Here is a 20,225-nt window from a genome sequence, read left to right on the forward strand (position 1 = left end):
CCTGTAATCCCAACAATTTGAGAGGCTGAGGCAGGAAGATCGCTTAGGCCCAGGAGTTCAAGCCTGGGCAATGTGGCAAAACACTGTCTCTACAAAAGATACAAAAATTAGCCAGGCATGGTGTTATACACCTGTTATCCCAGCTAGTCAGAGGATTGAGGTGTGAGGATCGCTTGAGCCCAGGAAATCAAGGTTACAGTGTGCTTTAATTGTGCCACTGCACTCTAGCCTGGGTGACAGAGTGAAACTGTGTCAAAAAGAAAGGAAAGAAAAAAAGGAAAGGAAAGGAAAGGAAAGGAAAGGAAAGGAGAGGAGAGGAGAGGAGAGGAGAGGAGAGGAGAGGAGAGGAGAGGAGAGGAGAAGAGGAAGGAAGGAAATAAATCTATAAAAATAATGCAGTATTTATGACATAAAGGATTAATGCCCATAATATAAAAATAGATTTTATAAATCCATAAAAGAGCACATTTGTTCTTGACTTAATTCATTCTCTATACTGTAGCCAAAGTAGTATCTTTGAAACCCAAATCTAGCCATGTCATTTCCCTACTTAAAGTCCTTCAATGGCTTCACATTGCTCTTAGAATGAGGTTCAAAACCCTTAGCATGACCCACATGATGTGGTCCTTACCTACCTCTCCAGACTAGGTCTCTCATTATCCCCCTCCCCTCTTCCTCAGGACTCCAGCCACATTGGTCTTTTCTCAGCTTTTCATACCTTAAAGCCTTTGTATGTGCTGATTGCTTTGCCTGGAATCACCCCACTGCTACCACCCTCTTTGACTAATGCCCACTTTTCCTTCAGATCTCAGTTTAAACATCATTTCTCATGGAAATCTTCCATCATCAACTCTAGATTGGTTGAGGATCCTCTGCTATTTGCTCTATAATCCTGAACAAACAGATGAAATAATGTTTCTGAACCTTCCGAACTCCAAACCAGACCCTGAGGAATGACCCTTCCAAGGAATGTGAGGTTCCAGACAAAGGCTGTAGAACCTTCTTATCTATAGTAGTCAGGGTTGGTGAGGAAGCTCAGGAGAAAGTTGAGATGAAAGAGCCTAAGGTATTCTTTCTGTACTTTTTTTTAGTACAGACAACTTTGAGAACTTAATGAAATCTGTGGGATTCATTTCTTCTTCTGGAGATTTATTCTCCCCCAGAAAAAGGCACAGAAGCAAAACTTTGTGTAATGTTATTAATGTTCCAAAGTTCCCCTAACATCCATTTATTCACCTCACATTAAGAACCCCAACCGTTGGATGGTATGTAATGTAGGCCCAGTGAGAAGCTCATAAAACAACACATTGGTTCCCTAGCTTTGTTCAATTAATTAATATCCATTGAGTATCTACAATATAGTGATTCCAGCAATAATAATACCTTATAAATGAAATTTGCTTTACAATTTAAAAGAAAAGGAAGACTTTTCACATACATTGTCTCCCTCTTCCCCCAAACCCAGTCAAGTGGGCATAGATTACCTATTTTGCAGATGAGAAAACAGAAGTAATCCCATGAAACATGAGTGATCTGGCTCACACAACTCAGTCAAAAAGGAGTGAAACCCAGGAGTAAAATGTACGCTTTTAACCCTAAGCCTGGCTCTTTCCTTCCATGTTGATACTGACTCCACGGACCGGTAGGTGGTACTAGGACTTGTCCTTAGTAATCTTACAATAACCCCACACACCACAACCTCAGCCTCCAGTTCCCATGGTGGTCACCCTCATACTCTCATATTCCAGGCGATGATGCGATTTTGCCAATCGAAGATCCCAGCAGAAGAACTCCCCTGATGTTTAGGGGGAGTAGCCACTCTCCATCTCCTTCCCAGAGAGCATGGTAGCTCACACTTATTGAGTTCTTAGTACATGCCAGGCATTGTTCTAGGCTTTTCAGGTGAATTAACTCATTAAATCCTCAGAACAAAACCATGAGGCAAGTACTATTATAATATTATCTCCATTTTGTGGACACTTAGGAGAGATTGAGTAATTTGCTCAGGGTTACACAACTAATAATTTTCAGAGACAAGATTTGAATTCTGGGGCCTGTGTTCCTAACCAAATCACCAACTGCCTCTCCTGAGTCCATCGTTCTTACCTTCTGGGGTCACGTGTACTGGAGAGAGTGCGATTAAAGCTCTGGACCTTCTCCCTAGGAAAAGGCAGGTAATTTTGCGTATTTCGGGGACTTCCGGGACATCTAAGACCCAGCGTCTGTCGACCTCGGCCTTAGAACCTCTGCTTATCTCATACATCCTGGAGAGAATTGTCCAGGGACAAAAACAGCAGCGCCGCCAGCGCCGCAGGACTTCGCCTCTGCAAACATGTGAGGACAGCTGCGCGGCGCTGAGCTGCGTGGTGACGGAGATGCCAGTTCGCCGGGAATCAGGAACGGTGAGCTCCCGGGACCGCAATGCCCTGAGAACGCAGCCGGATCGCTGAGCCTCCGGAGTTCGGCAGCTGAATGAAATACGCAGGGATCACCAGCTGGACTCAAATCTTGCGTACCGGCCAGCATCCTGGAGTCCTAAAACGCGGGGACTGGAGCGCACAGGCTCTCAGAACTCTGGTCCCAGGTGCACTGCAGCGGAGTCGCTGTTCGTGGTGCTGAAACGCTCGGCCCTGGAAGAGCGCGGCCGCCCGCCCGCCCGCCTGGTACCGCGCCGCGGCCACTGCGGGGAACTGTCCAGTGCTGAACACGGATGCGGCCGGGCCCGCAGGGCTCAGACCCGAGCCTGCTGCACCCAGCGGAGCTCGGACCCAGCTCCTGCAAGCGCTGACGCAGAGCGCAGGGAGAGCCGGAGCGGCGAGCTCCAAGCCGGGCATGGACCTGCAGAGACCCGATTCCTACCAGGGAGGAGCTGGCCCTGACTTCAACGAGCACGTCCTGCATAAGGTAAATATTTCCTGGATTCTCCCAACCTAACGCTGGGAGAGGGGCCAGCACCAGGAGTTTTCTCCACTTCCCTAACGTTGCTTTAGGATGTAATGAGAAACTAGCTTGTATCTGCGAGTCTGGGGAGCCCTTTCTGTCTGATTCTGTTTGCTGCTCAAAATAGAGATGTGTGAGCTCTTGGGGAAAGGCTGCCGCCAGAGGCTCAGATGGTCAGAAGCTTCATTCATTCATTTAAGTCATCTGTGTTCCTTTTTCACCCCCTCCTTCTCCTTGCCTATTTATGCCCCTGTATGCCCCCTGTCACCTTTGCCCTCCTAACCCCTGTAGGAGATTGCATTTGTCCGTGTTACGTCTGCTAGCAGTGGCCAAAGACCCGAATTCCTGGCCAACTTGACTGAAATTAGAGAAATGGTTTGCAGCAGAGATGAACTGCTATTTTCAAACCAGACTCCCTCATGGCTCCAGAACGCTTCTCTCCAGCCATGACTCACTCATAGCCCCTGTAAGCATTTGCTTATTTCAAAGTTCTAACACATCCAATGCTTCCTTCACTGAAGTTTCTTATGCAACTCAGTTGTCACTAATGCAGGTCCCCCCTTAAGACGGTTGTTGAGAAAAATAGTAGCCTCTCTCAGGATAACAATTTTAATTCAAAATCCATCACTCTGAAAGAATCAAAGCCTTATATTTGTCATAAGAAGTTATTATGGCTCACCTTTCCTTTATCTGACCTAGTCATGCCTTCCTGATCCAGCCCTTATATTTTCTGCTTTGATAATGCCAGTTCACCTGTTAGTCACTTAAAAGGCTGTATGTGACCCTATGGGTGGAGTTTCTTATTCAAAACATCACTTTGAAGAGTCTATGAATGCAAGCTTTGAAATAACCTAGCCCAAACTCCTCCTTTATCACACAGTTTATATTTAAGGAAATTAAAATCCAGAGACGCAAAATGACTTGTCCAAGAAGGCAAGCTGGTAAGTGGCAGAGCTGCTTCTAAAAGCCAGAAATTACTACTCCATGTGTAGTGTTTTTTGTTTTGGTTTTTTGGGGGTTTTTTGTTTTTGTTTTTTTGAGATGGAGTCTTGTTCTGTCACCAGGCTGGAGTGCAGTTGTGTGATCTGGGCTCACTGAAACCTCTGCCTTCTGGGTTCAAGTGATTCTCCTGCCTCAGACTCCTAAGTAGCTGGGGTCACAGCTGTGCTCCACCACGCCCAGCTAATTTTTTATATTTTTAGTAGAGACAGGGTTTCACCATGTTGGCCAGCTTGGTCTCGATCTCCTGACCTCATGATCTGCCCACCTTGGCCTCCCAAAGTGTTGGGATTACAGGTGTGAGCCACAACACCTGGCCAGTATTCTTTCCTCTATATCCTTACTAAACTTCTCATCAAAGTGTACAGTCCATGGACCAGCAGCATTGGCATTACCTGGGAACTTATTACAATAGAAAATAGAATCTCAGCCCTGACCCTAGACTAGCTGAAACTGAATCTTCGTTTTAACAAGATATCTAGGAATAAATATGCCCAATAAAGTTTTAGATGCATGGCTCTGTCCTATGCTGCCTGCTTCTGACACAAAAGAAAGAAAATCAGCTATTGAAGGAAGCAGGTCTGTAGATTTGACAGCCCATGTGTCTTCTCCCTCCAGGTCTCTGATTTCCTGGGATATAGAGAAGGAGAAAAATGTATAGCAACTCCTCCAGTATAGAAGTTTTAAAGCCATCACAGTTTGAAGTAAACTAGAAGAAGTTCTGTGCTATTTGATGTTGTAAATCTCACCCAGTAAAAAGTGAATGCAAGGCAGAGCGTGGTGGTTCACACCTGTAATCCCAGCACTTTGGGAGGCCAAGGCAGGTGGATCACTTCAGGTCAAGAGTAAGAGACTAGACTGGCAAACATGGTAAAACCTTGTCTCTACTGAAAATACAAAAATTAGCTGGGTGTGGTGGTGTGCACCTGTGATCCCAACTACTTAGGAGGCTGAGGCAGGAGAATTGCTTGAATCTGGGAGTCAGAGGCTGCAGTGTGCCAAGATCCCACCACTGCACTCTAGCCTGGGCAACAAAGCAAGACCTTGCCTCAAAAAAAAAAAAAAAATCATGCAAGCAGAGGAACATAATTACAAATCAATGACAAAATTGTCTTGGTGACTAGATCTGTGGGTCTCTCCAAGTTTATACCATGTTAAAAAGGTATAAATAATCATTCTGAAAGTGTTAAGATTGGGAGCTCAGATTATTCAAAATATTGATTAGATGTGGTATTTTCCATTTCAATTATCCACACATGAAATGTAGGATGTAGTCCATGAAAACTTTTACTTTCTTTGAGTTTATTGATCACCAAATTGAGAGTGGAAACCCATCTCAACAAATTCCAATATATTTAAAGACAAGTGTCTATTTACTACTAGTAAAGGCTCAGTGTCATCAGCTTGGCTGTGTGAGTACCTTGGGAACAGTAGCCACCCTTAACCTCCTGTGGTGCCCAGCAGACTGACATATGTATGTAAGGAAAGTTTTTCTACTTAGATAGTGCTAACAACCTCCTCCTAATATTACTTTATAATTGTGTGTGATGTTTTATTGTGATCCACTTAAAACTCTTTTTGTAAAGAGGGAAGGCAACAACTTATTTGCATTATTTAAAAAATTACTATATGGTAGAGTCCAAGGAGTTCCCATTGATTAATCAGTGCCTATTTTCCATGAAAAGCAGGCCTCCCCTCCAACATTAACTGCTAGGATAAATGAGTTTTTTTGAGGTGGGATCTCACTCTGTCACCCAGGTTGGAATGCAGTGGTGTGATCTCAGCTCACTGCAACCTCTGCCTTCTAGGCTCAGGTGATCCTCCCATCTCAGCCTCCCCAGTAGCTGGAACTGCAGGCATGTGCCACCATGTCTGCTAATTTTTGTTGTTGTTGTTGTTTTGTAGAGATGGCATTACACCTTGTTGGCCAGGCTGGTCTCAAACTCCTGGCCTCAAGAGATCTGCCCACTCAGCCTCCCAAAATGCTGGCGTTATAGGTTTGAGCCACCACACCCAGCATGGAGAAATAATTTTTTAAATAAACCTGTTATTGACATATAACAAACACCACTTTGGGAAGCTGAGGCCAGGAAGATCACTTGAGATCAGGAGTTCGAGACCAGCCTGGCCAACATGGCAAAACTTTGTCTCCACTAAAAATATAAAAATCAGCCAGGCATGGTAACACACTCCTGTAATCTCAGCTACTAGGGAGACTGACCCAGGAGAATAGCTTGAACCCAGGAGGTGAAGACTGCAGTGAGCCAAGGTCATGCCATTGCACTCCTGCTTCGGTGACAGAGCAAGACTCCATCTCAAAAAAAAAAAAAAAAAAAAAAAAAAAAAAAAAAAAAGAGGAAAGGAAGAAAGGAAGAAAAAAAAAAAAAAAAAAAAAAAGAAATATAACAACAAAAAATCCTGAATCTTATGTATCCACCCGGTGATTTATCACAAAGTGAACATACCTGTGAAACCACTACCAAAAGGAAGAAATAGAACTTTATCTGCTTCCAAAGAGCAGACAAAGAGCTCCCCTCCTACATTCCCGTTGCCACACACCCTCCCCCCAGAGATTATCATTATAGAGGAAGAAGTATCATCTCACGTTTTGACAGCACAGCAGATGTTATGTAGGGTAGTCCTAGAAACTTGCCAGAGGATAGATATTGTTGTATGATGAAACAAAACTCAGGGCTTGAAATAAGCTGAACCTTGATGTGACTTTGGACAATATCTGTGAGTCTTACTTTTCTTAGTTATAAAATAGGAGTGATAATACCTGCCTTATTATTTTTGAGTAAAGATGTTATCTAATATAATGTAAAGCATATAGATAAAATCTCTGGAATGTAGGAAGCATTCAATAAAAGTGGTTGTATTAGGGCATGCATCTTGGGCTCCAAAGCAACTTCATTGAGTGTCACATTCAGTCTCGCCTAAAATGATGAGCTTTGTGAGAAGAGCAGCAGCTTCATACACAGAAAACCTCAGAAAAACACACACTGCATATTTCACAGGCATGAGCCCATGGAAACAAAATCACACAACCCACCTACACGAAAAGCATGCCTTCTATACAAACATCCCAGTTCTGACTTCCTAAGCTGAATATCTTTTTTCTCTAGGAGGTGATGTATGGGACATGATGAAATTCCTTTACATGAAAAACATATGCCAAATATCTTCATTGGCATTGTGTAGCTCTTGCAGTTCAGCTGGTCCCCGTAGTTGGAGGCTGACCCAGGCAAGCCCAGGTGACTCTTAGAAGATTCCTGGAGGGTAGGCTGGAAGCCGATAACTGTCTGAAAACATTGAGTTCATCCATCACGTGCTTAGAGTTTTTAAATAGAGTTGCTATTGCCACCAATCTGAATATTTGATGCAACTAAATAATTTAAAACAAATGAGCAACCTGGCTGCTCTTTTCCTCTGAGAACTCTCTGTTCTCTCTAGCTACCAGCTTCAAGAGCCTCCAGGGCAATGGTATGAGTTAGGACTTAGGAACAGTGCACTGCTTGGGTCCCTACTGTGCTGGGGTCTGACCTTGAGCTCTAGGAAAATAAAAAGATTTTCATTTCATTTTCACAGAGAGGGGCAAGCTTTTGCCCCAGATATCAGTGAATTAGGACAAACGGCTTTAGTTCAAGCACTTGCTTCCTAATTCCCCATCACCAGGGCTCTGAGGAACACCCACATACCAATCTAACTTCCAGAGGGACAAACAATTCCTAGGGCAAAGTTAGTCTCAGAAAGACCAGGGAGAGGGGGCAGAAAAACGTGGGCTACTCATCCATTCATCCAGGGCTTGGTTCTTGTTGGGTGAAAAGGGATTACCAGGTCCCTGTCTTCCAAAACATTTCTGTTTCCACCTGGTGCAGTGGCTCACGCCTATAATCCCAGCACTTTGGGAGGCCGAGGTGGGTGGATCATGAGGTCAAGAAATGGAGACCATCCTGGCCAACATGATGAAACCCCGTCTCTACTAAAAATACAAAACTTAGCTGGGCGTTTGACATGTGCCTGTGGTCCCAGCTATTTGGGAGGCTGAGGCGGAAGAATCGCTTGAACCCGGGAGGCAGAATTTGCAGTGAGCCGAGACTGCGCCACTGTGCTCCAGCCTGGCAACAGAACAAGACTCCATCTCAAAAAAAGAAAAAAAAATACAAACCATTAGCCAGGCATGGTGGTGTGCACCTGTAATCCCAGCTACTCAGGAGGCTGAGGCAGGAGAATTGAGTGAACCCGGGAGGTGGAGGTTGCAGTGAGCCGACATTGCACCACTGCACTCCCACTCAACAGTGCGAGACACCGTCTCAAAAAAAAAGAGAGAAAAAAAGTATTTTCGTTTCCTCCGACGGCTCTAACACCTCTTCTGGGTGAAAGGAAAAGGCAAGTAGGTAACTCTGCCACTCTCGCCCATTTCTTGTGCTTGTCCTTCACTTCCTTTTTCTACTACCCATCTCGTAATTTCTATGTCCCTCAAAAGTCCACATGCCTCATTGATTCATTCAGCAAACACGCAATGGACATTTCCAAAGTGTAAAGAATTAGCCTGGTCGTTATAGAGAACATAGATGCAAATGGTGCCCAGCTTCACTAAGCTTGTGGCCTAGAATGCATGTACACAAATAGCTACACTCCTGCATAGTCTTGGAAGCGTCCTAAGAAAGATACGGGAAGATGCAGGGGAATGACCCAGGAAGAAAAGGTCGTGTCTGACTCCATTTGAAATGTCCTCTCTCATTTACGGCCTCTGATTACAGTTAATATCCAGGCCGGACACGGTGGCTCACGCCTGTAATCCCAGCACTTTGGGAGGCCAAAGTGGGTGGATCACAAGGTCAGGAGTGCAAGATTAGCCTGGCCAACATGGTGAAACCCCGTCTCTACTAAAAATACAAAAATTAGCTAGGCGTGGTGGTGCATTCCTATAATCCCAGCTACTCAGGAGACTGAGGCAGAAGAATCGCTTGAACCCAGGAGGCAGAGGTTGTAGTGAGCTGAGATCGCACCACTGCACTCCAGCCTGGGTGACAGAGCCAGACTCTGTCCCCCACAAAAAAAAATTAAAATTAAAATTAAAAAATAAAAAATAAAGTTAGCGTCTAGGAAAGACAGAGTTCTACACACCAGCCAGCTCTCTCCCCCGGCCTCAGGCTGTCGCCCATTGATCCTGGGGAAAGGTCTAGATACAACAGCACTGTCCTTCCCTGCCAGAAAATTGTACAAGGGAAAGACAAATAAAACAGCAAAAGGCCACACTCGCCATTCTGTCTTCCTCTCCCATTATCTGTCCCACAGGTGCTGCTTTTATTTTTTTCAATAAAACAATGATTATGGTATGCAAATTTGTCCTCAAAGAGTCCAAATCCACAAAAAAATCCACGCCTTGTGAGTAAAGAGATTTTGTTTTCAAAGTGCACTAGCTCCAATACTCAAAAGATTTCTATCGTCAACTCAGGAACAAACAAGAAAGCCAAGAAAAGCTAGCAGCTCCCTGTATAATATTTCCACTGACTTGTTTTTCTGTCTTGCTTGCTCTGAAGGCTTACGGAAACAAATGAAATGTATATTACGTCACTGGCAATCTGGAGCCGTCTGGGACTCCTTTGGCTAATGGGTCGGTACTGCCCAGATCTCAGAGCAGGCAGCTGGCGAAGGGAGTGGCACTTGCTGGTTCCCTTAGGATAACCTCAGCAGGAAATGATGGTGACTCAGTCCAGTGCCTCAAAGTCATTTTCCAAACTCTCAGGCTTTCCTCTCCTAAGCACCCTTCCCTTTAATTTGTGGTCCCTAGGGCCTTTTGTGAGAAAACATCTGAGATTCACTCGTGTTGGTGCCCTAATATTTCCTCGTATAAGCTGTTCTGGGGAGGGACTTCCTTCATTCTCAGGGCAGGAAACTCCGCCTTGCTGGGTGGAAGTAAACAGCCAGAGGTGAGCACAAGGCTGGGGAATTGTTCAAGTGGGCATCTGAAGTGGCTCTAAACTTATCCCAATACGCTTCTTGCTTCCTTCCCCCTCTTCTCAGGCAAAGGAAACAGTCCCTAGAGACTGCAAGTGGGCTGGAGATCACAGCTCCTTGTTAACTCATGCAGGCAATGCAGTTCCCAGCTGGGTGCGGCCCTGGACATCCTCCCATTCGTTAACCAGAGGAGGTTTTCTGGGGCCAACAGAGACAGCTCCAAGCAAACAGATCTGGAAAATCTTAACCCCTAGCTGATGACACCAGACCTCACCCTGCTCCTGAAGGGAGCAAGGTCCTGAGTGGTGCAGTGATAGTAGCTTGAGACGTGCAGGACTCAAGCATTCCCCTAGCACATGGTTCCTATTTCCCTGACCTTGATGCCAAAGTCGGCTCCCTCCCTTCTCATGTCCTTATTACCACCTTCTCGTTTGCTTATTAGCAGACAGCTTCTACCCATCAGCATGAGGGTGTTATCTCATCATTTGTGCTTCTGCAAATGCACATGCTTTTAGGTACCTTAAACCATTTTAAGTTCAAAATTTCTCTTGCTCGTTAGCCCTCTGACCCTGGCCACCACCACCACCACACACACCACACGCACACATACGCACACACACACATATGTCTCCTTCCTCTCATGAGCCGAAGGCAGGGCCAGTGATCATCCGTTTTTGTTCTCTGTCTCCCCTTCTCTTTTGTTATGAGTCTTTCATTTATTTATTTATTTATTTATTTTAGAGACAGGGTTTCACCTTGTTGGTCAGGCTGGTTTCGAACTCCTGAGCTCAGGTGATCCACCTGCCTCAGCCTCCCAAAGTGCTGGGATTACAGGTGTGAGCCACCACGCCTGGCCCATTATGAGTCTTTTAAAAGCACAGGAGGCTGGGAGCAATGACTCGCTCCTGTAATCCCAACACTTTGGGAGGCCAAGGTGGGCTGATCACCTGAGATCAGGAGTTCGAGAACAGCCTGGCCAACATGGCGAAACTCTGTCTCTAGTAAAAATACAAAAATTCGCCAGGCATGGTGGCGGGCACCTGTAATCCCAGCTATTTGGGAGGCTGAGGCAGGAGAATCACTTGAACCTGGGAGGCGGAGTTTGCAGTGAGCCAAGATGGTACCACTGCAGTCCAGCCTGGGCAACAGAGCAGGACTCTGTCTCAAAAATAAAAAGCAAAGCAAACATTTCTCCTCCTCTTCTTCCTCCCTCCCCTGTTTAGATTTTGCATCCATGCCATCTCCCAGAAACTCTGTTTATTAAAAATCAGAACTGTCATTAATTAGAGCAATACCACTAGGGGAGAGTCAGGAACTGGTAACACCTTCCCCAAGCTCACACTGAGAAGCAGTATAAACTTTGGAAGGGAATAAAGTCTGGCACACAGTCCAGATGAGGCAGACACCCCCATTCCAGCCTCTGGAATCTCCCTCTTCAACTCCCCTTTGCCTTTACCCAGATTCTTCCTCCTTCTCAGGGTCCCACCTTAGGTTTCATTCGGTTATCAAGTGAGAAACATTAAAAATCATCTCTGCACTATAATCTGAAGGGACCCAGTAAGACTAATAATTGTTCCCAATAAATGATCCAAATAAGCATATGGTTTATTTGCACAGCATTTAACAGCTTACAAAACACTAACGTATGCCAAGACATTTATACTTAACATATGCTTTTTCCAGAAGATGTTACTATTCACTCCATATTAATAGGACAAGGAAACAAAAGTCAGACGGCTGGGTGTGATGGCTCAAGCCTGTAATTCCAGCACTTTGAGAGGCCTAGATGGGCAGATCACAAGGTCAGGAGTTTGAGACCAGCCTGGCCAGCATGGTGAAACCCTGTCTCTACTAAAAATACAAAAATTAGCCAGACATGGTGGCAAGCACCTGTAATCCCAGCTACTCTCGAGGTTGAGGCAGGAGAATTGCTTGAACCCGGGAAGTGGAGATTGCAGTGGCTGAGATCACACCATTGCACCATTGCACTCCAGCCTGGGTAAGAGAGTAAGACTCTGGCAAAAAAAAAAAAAAAAAAGACTCGCTCAAGGTCACAGCCAGCATTGTGGAAGCCTGAATCATTACAGCAGACCCTTAGATAGCACTTGCATGCCGCGTAATATTCTAAGCACTTGGCATCACTTAACCCACTTAATCCTACAACAACCCTATTTTAATCTCATTTTACAGATGAGTAAACTGAGATGCAGGGACATTAAGAAATTTGCCTACAGTCAAATCCAAGCAAAGTAGGCAGGCAAAGGGATAGAGTCAGGAGGGGATAAGGGTCTTCACCAAGAGGGTCACAGATGGTCATTACTTTAGAGCACTGACAGCAGTCCATTGTGTGGCCATCAGCTCTGTAGGGCTGGTTTTGCTCACTCACCCAAGAGAAGCTCCCTCTCTCCAGTCAGGCTGATGTTAATCAGACTCACAAGACACGTATTGCCCTAGATGCCAAGCCACATTATAATCAGGAGATTGTTTGCTAAGCATGAAATCCAGGGGGAAAAAAGGAACTTGGAGGATTCAAATGTTTGTTTAATGCTATCAGGCTGACATGATTTGGTAGCTGCACTATAGGGACAGCCTCAATCTACAACCCCCTCAGCCCTTTCTACCCTCGGGTCCTCTCCCCTATCCCTTGCCCCACCTCTGCCTCCCTCAGCTGTATATATTTAACTATGACTTGGGCCGGGCAGTCACTCTATTCTTTCCAGGTCTGCATTTCCTGCAATCCTTTAAGAACCACTTGCCTTTGAGCTTGAGAATGCCCTGGACTTGACCCGGTTATAGGGAGGGAAAGGGAAACAATTTTCCGTCTTTAGAAACCTCTATCAGTCATAGTCAAAGTTGTCATGTCATATTTCTTCCTCTATCTCACTCAAGGACTATGTCAGGGCCTTAGGGACTTGGGTTTCAGGGGCAAGAACCATGAAAGCATAGAAAGGTGATTGGGGTCATTTCCTTATATACCGCCACCGCCCCTGCCCCACATGTTCCCCTTGAAATCTGGTATTTCTGCCTGAGAATCCTGAGAGTCAATTCAGCAAACGTTTGCTGAATTGAGTTTTCCAAACTCTTCAGGCTTTCCTCTCCCCTAGGCACCACATCCCAGACCCTAGGAACAAGAGCCACTCTTCATTCCCCAAGGAGCTGAGTAGATCAGAGGGATGGCACACAGAGAGATGGTTCAGACCACATCTGACTGCAGCCCGGTGTACCACATGGACCTTCGTGCCCATGAAGGTCCAAGGCCTCTAGTCTCATATGGTGGGAAGCTGGCCCTTGGGACTAGGTCAAATGCTTGCTGCTCTCAAGGCTGCCAACTTCTGGCTCCTGGCTGATTGACTGATCTGAGGGTCTAGAAAGCCCAAAGGCCCTGGATGGGGCCCCACCTCTGAAGGTCAGAGGGCTCTGGGCCCCCAACACAGGGATCCCTTCAAGCCCATGTCCAGGAAAGGAAGAGACTCCTGGTGCACTTCTGAGAAGTGCCCAGTGCAAACAAAGTCCCCTGTCCAAGAAAGAGCATTGGGCTTTGAGTACCAAAGAGCCAAGCTTTAGCTCCGTCTCTGCTGTTAGCCAACTGTACATCCTAGGTCAATCCATTCCAACAGCACTTTCCAATTTGCAGAAAACTTGCACATAAATGATCTCGGTTGATTTCTCCAGCACTGGGTGTAAGGAGAACAGGCATTACTCTTGACTGCAAAAGGGGAAATCTTGTGGTCAGGACTCTTGATTTTCAGTGACAAAACCCAAGTCAAATCAGCTTAAGCCAAAAAGAGAATTCACTGGTTCTTGTACCAGAGAAGCCTGGGGGTGCAGCTGACATCGAACTCAGCTGGATGTCAGCGTAACTCTCAGCGACCTTCAGCCTCACTCCCTGTCTCTCTCTCTCTCTCTCTCTCTCTCTCTCTCTCTCTCATTCTTTCCTTCGGCTTGGCTCCATTCACAGGCAGACTTCTCCTTGTGGGGCCCCATTATTGCCAGCAGCCCCAGAATCACATCCTCACGGCTCCCAATTCCAACCAAATTCCTAGATTCAATACTCACTGGAGACTGAGACTGCCACACGCCCACCCCTGAACAACACTGCAGCCAGAGGGTAGAATACGATGGACAGCTTAAGCCTGGGTCACATGCCCACCCGAAGGTGGAGTCAATCCCACCCAAGCCCTGTGGATCATGAATGGAAGAAAGTGGCTTCCAGGGAAAATGGGATGGTGTCCTCTGGAGACTAGCCATGCAAACACAATAGCCATCTAGCTGTCCCATGGTAGTCCCGGGGTTGTGGGGGCTAGGTCCCAGCATTTTTAAATCTTTAATGAGAAGTGACTGAAATGAACTGAACTTGGCACCTGAACTGGGTTCTTGGTGCCTCACATGTGGTGTCATTTAAGACTGAATAACTGGGCCAGGCACGGTGGCTAACGCCTATAATCCCAGCACCTTGGGAGGCAGAGGCGGGTGGGTCACAAGGTCAGGAGTTCGAGACCAGCTTGGCCAAGATAGTGAAATTGTGTCTCTACTAAAAATACAAAAATTAGTGGAGCTTGGTGGCGGGGGCCTATAATCCCAGCTACTTGGGAGGCTGAGGTAGAGAACTGCTTGAACCCGGGAGGAGGCGGAGGTTGTAGTAAGCCAAGATCATGCCACTGCACTCCAGCCTGGGCGACAGAGCAAGACTCCATCTCAAAAAAACAAATAAACAAAAACCAAGTAACTGGATTTGGGTTATTAACGACAGGACTTGGGAAATGAATTACTGTCACTCTATGAAGCAATTGGCTTATTCGGGCTGCAGAGCCAGACCTCCCTCTATGGGTGGGAGTAGAATTTTCTCTGAAGGAAATAGATGATCCAACTGTGGACCACCCAGGGAAGAGGTTGACTGGAGCAGGGAATGAGGATTCAGGAGGTAGAGCTGAGACAGGAATGAGAGGAAGCTCTTCCTCCTCTCTTAGGGACCATGGTTAGCTGCTATGGAGACGTCTGGATTTTTCCATCACTGGGAAGGGCGTGTCGGCCCAGGACTACATGAACACAAATGAGAAAGAAGTGAGGCAGAAAAGCACCAAACAAGCCAGCTTTATGGGTGTGCAGCCTACGAAGTCACATAAGGCCCTGCTCTTAAAAGGGCCCTGCCTTTGTTTAACCCTTTGCATTTGCCATCTTTAAAGTCTTAATGTTTCTACAAGGAGCCCTGTATTTTTATTTTATGTAGTCATTCTTGCTGTCAGATGAAAACCCCTGCGAGGTCTGACCCTGGCTTTGTGTGGTAGTTCTGAGCTATTCCCTGGGGCATCTCTGCCTTTTCTTGGCCTCACAGCCCTCCTGGTTTTGAATGTGTCCTAAGTAACCAAGGAAGAGTCATCTTATGCTTTGGGCCAGATGGCAAAGGAGTGGGCAGCACCACAATGACATTCACTGTTGAGGGGTGACTGCGTCCCCAGGACATCATTTGCAAGGGTCACAGGCAGCAGGAAGTGTGGGCTGGAAGGCAAATCAGACAGCCCAAATGTGGATGGGTGGCAAGTCCTCAGGGGTAAGTGGCTGTGAGAGAGGTGGGGTAAGAAGTATTCAAGGCTCTGCCAGGCATGGCGGCTCACGCCTGTAATCCAAGCACTCTGGAGGCCAAGGCAGGTGGATCACCTGAGGTCGCGAGTTCAAGACCAGCCTGACCAACATGGTGAAACCCCGTCTTAAAAAAAAAAAAGTATACAAGGCTCATGTGTGTGATCTGAGCATTGTGCTGAACAAGCAATAAGGTTGCACTGGTGGCTATTAGCGAATAATGGGAGTCATTATTTTATTATGTATTTATCTATCTATTTATTTATTGAGACAAGTCTCTCTCTGTCACCCTGGAGTGCAGTGGCACAGTCTGGGATCACTGCAACCTCTGCCTCCCAGGTTCAAGTGATCCTCCCACTTCAGCCTCCAGAGTAGCTAGGATTATAGGTGTGCGCCATAAAGCCCTGCTTTTTTATTTTATTTTATTTTATTTTTAGTAGAGACAGGGTTTCACCATGTTGGCCAGGCTGGTCTCGAACTCCTGACCTCAAGTGATCTGCCCACCTTGGCCTCCCAAAGTTCTGGGATTACAGGCGTGAGCCACTGCACCTGGCCCTAGTTTGGTTACTTTGAAATCACAGCCTGGTGGGTCTGTGGCACTTTTAGTTATACTCCACATTGTAGAAGAGAAAAGAGATCTGGGAGACATTCAGTAGTTGTTCAACGGCGCTTGGCAAGGAATAAAAGAAAAACCCCCAACTCAGGCTTCAACTCCAGACCCTAATGCTTCCACTTACCTCTCCCTAGATTCCCAGCATCCTTAGGGAAGGGAAGGCTTGGACTGGAAGCTCCCCCAAACCCCTTTATCACTGTCCTTCAGAAATGCTAGTGAAGCCCAGGTGACAATCTCAACCTACCCAGGACAAACACCAAAGCAATATCAATGCCAATGGGGGACATTCATTCGCAAAGTGGGTTCAAGACTCTGCGTGCAGAGCTGCTCGGGTAAAGCAGACCCAAATGCAATCAGTCACTGTTAATAATTGGGTCTCAGGAGCAGAGGAGCCAAGCAACAGCGTTCCCCAGGGAATTGCCTCCATCAGTCTAACTGCAGGATGAGAAGCCCAGAAAAGCCAGCCAAGCCGTGCAGGTACCAGCGCTGCTCCTGAGCGGACTCCACTTTACCTCCACCTTCTCTCCCATCCGCCCTCGTATCTTATTGTATATTTTTTTTCTTGAGACAGAGTCTCGCTGTGTCGTCTACGCTGGAGTGCAGTGGTGCCATCTCAGCTCACCACAGCCTCTGCTTCCCAGGTTTAACCAATTCTCTTACCTCAGCGTCCCTGGTAGCTGGGACTACAGGCACACGCCGCCATGCCTGGGTAATTTTTTCTGTATTTTTAGTAGAGACGGGGTTTTACCATGTTGCCCAGACTGGTCTCAAACTCCTGAACTCAGGCAATCCACGCACCTCAGCCTCCTAAAAGTGCTGGGATCACAGACATGAGCCACCGTGCCAGGCCTATTATTATTATTTTTGAGACAGAATCTTGCTCTGTTGCCCGGGCTGGAGTGCAATGGCGCCATCTCAGCTCACTGCAACCTCCACCTTCCGGGTCCAAGCGATTCTCCTGCCTCAGCCTCCCAAGTAGCCAGGATTATAGGAGCACACCACTACATCTGGCTAATTTTTATATTTTTTTTAGTAGAGACAGGGTTTTGCCATGTTGGCCAGGCTGGTCTCAAACTCCTGACCTCAAATGATTCATCCGCCTAGGCCTCCCAAAGTGCTGGGATTACAGGCATGAGCCACCGCAACCAGCCTCTTGTATTTTAAGCCAACATACTGTACCTACGTCTCCACTGCCAGACAGCAGGATGTTGCAGTGCGAGGATGCCGGGTCTCCGGGGCTCAGTCCTTCTTTGCTTTTGAAGCTTATTGTTAATTTTGCACAGGCTGTGTGGGGTTTTGAAATGAGTGCACCATCTGAATTTCATAACCCTTTCCGCTGACCTGAGGGCAGGCGCCAGGCAGTACAGCTGAGATCAGGGTCTCTGACCTGCTGCTTCTCTGTCGTGGAAACCCTCCGTGTCTTTGATAGAGGGCAACATTCTGCATGTAAACGCCAACAAGTGACAATGCTCTGCTCTGCTCATAGCAGATTTCTACTACACTAGGGTGCAGAATGTCTCTTCTGTATTTCTGACTTTGGAGGACCGTCTTTCCCTGCCCTGAATTCTGAGCCCCTCCTCAAAGGTATCTTCAGAAAAACAAATGAGTCAGTCACCCTTTCTTTTTATTTATTTACTTGTTTTTTTAAATAGAGACAGGTCTTGCTCTGTCAAGGCTGGAGTGCAGTGACACAATCTTCGCTCACTGCAACCTTGACTTCCCCAGCTTAAGCGATCCTCCCACCTCAACCTCCTGAGTAGCCGGGACTATGGGCATGTACCACCACACCCAGCTAAATTTTTTGGTTTGTGTAGAGCTGGGGTCTTATGATGTTGCCCAGGCTCTTGGCCTCAAGCGATCCTCCTGCCTTGGCCTTCCAAAGTGCTAGGATTACAGGCGTGAGCCACCACACCCAGTCCAGTCACCCTTTCTTGTTGCAAGAGTTGCAGACCCTCAAGAGAGGGCCATGTGAGGATGTGGTCACAGTGGACTACTTCGGGGAAGGGGCTTGTGCTAGGATGGAGGGAATCTGATTGCTTCAAGGGGCCCTTTCACAGCTGATGGACAGCTCCAGGGCCCTCATGAGTTATGCTTTTTATCAGCCTCCAAACACAGAGGGTCATGAGAGGCCCCCGGGGGAAGCCTCACTGTACCAGCTGAGATGCGGCAGAGAGTATCCATCCCTGGAGAACAGTGTGAACCGGGTCCATAGCTGCCAATTGTCAGTCCATACCTAAGTACCAGCCCCTGACCAAAGACCAGTCCATGTGTAGGAGATGACACACACCCATCAGTAGGTGCTGGCATAAGGTTACCAGCTGTCCTTTCTTAGGAAACATTGTCTATTATCCTGAGGCTTGCAGGGCTCAAATGTCCTTTCTTTTTTTTTTTTTTTTTTGAGATGAAGTCTCGTTCTTGTCCCCTAGGCTGGAGTGCAATGGTGCAATCTTAGCTCACTGCAATCTCTGCCTCCCGGGTTTAAGTGATTCTCCTGCCTCAGCCTCCTGAGTAGCTGGGATTACAGGCTCCTGCCACCACACCCAGCTAATTTTTGTATTTTCAGTAGAGACAGGATTTCACCATGTTGGCCAGGCTGATCTGGAACTCCTCACCTCAGGTGATCTTCCTGCCTTAGCCTCCCAAAGTGTTGGGATTACAGGCGTGAGCCACAGCGGCTGGCCAAATGTCCTTCCTTTTATGAAATTATGGTGACAATGGATTGTTGAGTAGAAACGTTCTTAAACAGCCCCTCACTTAACCAAGTTATAGGTCAACCAATGCCCTTCAATCTTTTAGTGGAGCAAACTGACTATGCCTGAGGCACACTGAGAGTCACAGCCGGCGGACCGTTCTCTGCTCTCACCATTGACGTGCCTGGTTATCAAGAGTGCATTTGGGTCCATACTTGCTTATGCTGGCCATACATGTTAACTAGAATGATATAATTGAATCAATTCACCCATGAGCAAAGGAATTGGCTAGGCACGGTGGCTCACGCCTGTAATCCTAGCACTCTGGGAGGCTGAAGCAGGCAGATCACCTGAGGTCGAGAGTTCAAGACCAGCCTGGGGAACATGGTGAAACCCCATGTCTATTAAAAATACAACAATTAGCCGGGTGTGGTGGCGAGCGCCTGTAATCCCATCTAGTTGGGTAGCTAAGGCAGAAGAATCACTTGAACCTGGGAGGTTGAGCTTGCGATGAACCAAGATTGCACCACTGCACTCCAGCCTGATTGACAGAGCGAGACTCTGTCTCAAAAAAAAAAAAAAGAAAAAAGAATTTAAACAGAAAGATTATTGACCAATAAAATAAGAGTGTAAACAAAGAAAGAACTGTTATCTCTACAAAAACTAAACTGAGTGCTTTGGAAAGGCTCTATAAAAGCCTGTCATTTTTTAAAAATGCTATCAAATTAGGAATGAGGGATAGAACTGTAAAATATTGGGAGGAAACACATGAAAATGAAGAAGTATTTTGCAATCAAATGGCTTCATAGTGTCTAGAATTTCTTGCTCCATGTTAAAGAAACTGGAACTGAAAGCCCAGGGCCATGTGTGTGTGGTTTGTGTGGGAAAGGCAATGGACCCCACATTTCAGCAGACTTGTAAGCAAAGCCAAAGCTTTAGGTATTCATCAAAGTACTTGCTAATAATTACACATTTAGATATTTTAAGACAAAATAAAACATGCAGAGAAAAAATAGGCTGGACATGGTGGCTCACACCTGTAATCCCAGCACTTCGGGAGGCTGAAGCAGGTAGATCACTTGAGGTCAGTTCAAGACCAGCCTGGCCAACATAGTGAAACCCCATCTCTACTAAAAATACAAAATTAGCTGGGTGTGGGCCAGGTGTGGTGGCTTACACCTGTAATCCCAGCACTTTGGGAGGCGGGTGAATCACCTGAGGTCAGGAGTTCGAGACCAGCCTGACCAACATGGTGAAACCCCATCTCTACTAAAAATACAAAAACTAGCTAGGCATGGTGGCATGTGCCTGTAATCCCAGCTACCCAGCTGAGGCAGGAGAATCGCTTGAGCCTGGGGAAGCGGAGTTTGTGGTGGGCCAGGATTGCGACACTGCACTCCAGCCCAGATGACAGAGCAAGACTTCATCTCAAAAAAAAAAAA

General features: G+C 46.6%; 1 protein-coding gene across 1 annotated transcript in view; it reads left to right on the forward strand.

Moving 5' to 3' along the window:
* The first annotated feature begins 1,318 nt into the window (after positions 1-1,318).
* RAB37 (RAB37, member RAS oncogene family) overlaps positions 1,319-20,225 on the forward strand; it is a 73,434-nt gene continuing 54,527 nt past the window's right edge. The window contains exon 1 of the mRNA XM_017535651.2: positions 1,319-2,904. Coding sequence (XP_017391140.1) covers positions 2,833-2,904 — 72 coding nt within the window. The 5' untranslated portion in view covers positions 1,319-2,832. The remainder of the gene's footprint in view (positions 2,905-20,225) is intronic.

Source organism: Cebus imitator, unplaced genomic scaffold, assembly GCF_001604975.1.
Source record: "Cebus imitator isolate Cc_AM_T3 unplaced genomic scaffold, Cebus_imitator-1.0 Scaffold93, whole genome shotgun sequence".
Taxonomy (NCBI): Eukaryota; Metazoa; Chordata; class Mammalia; order Primates; family Cebidae; genus Cebus; species Cebus imitator.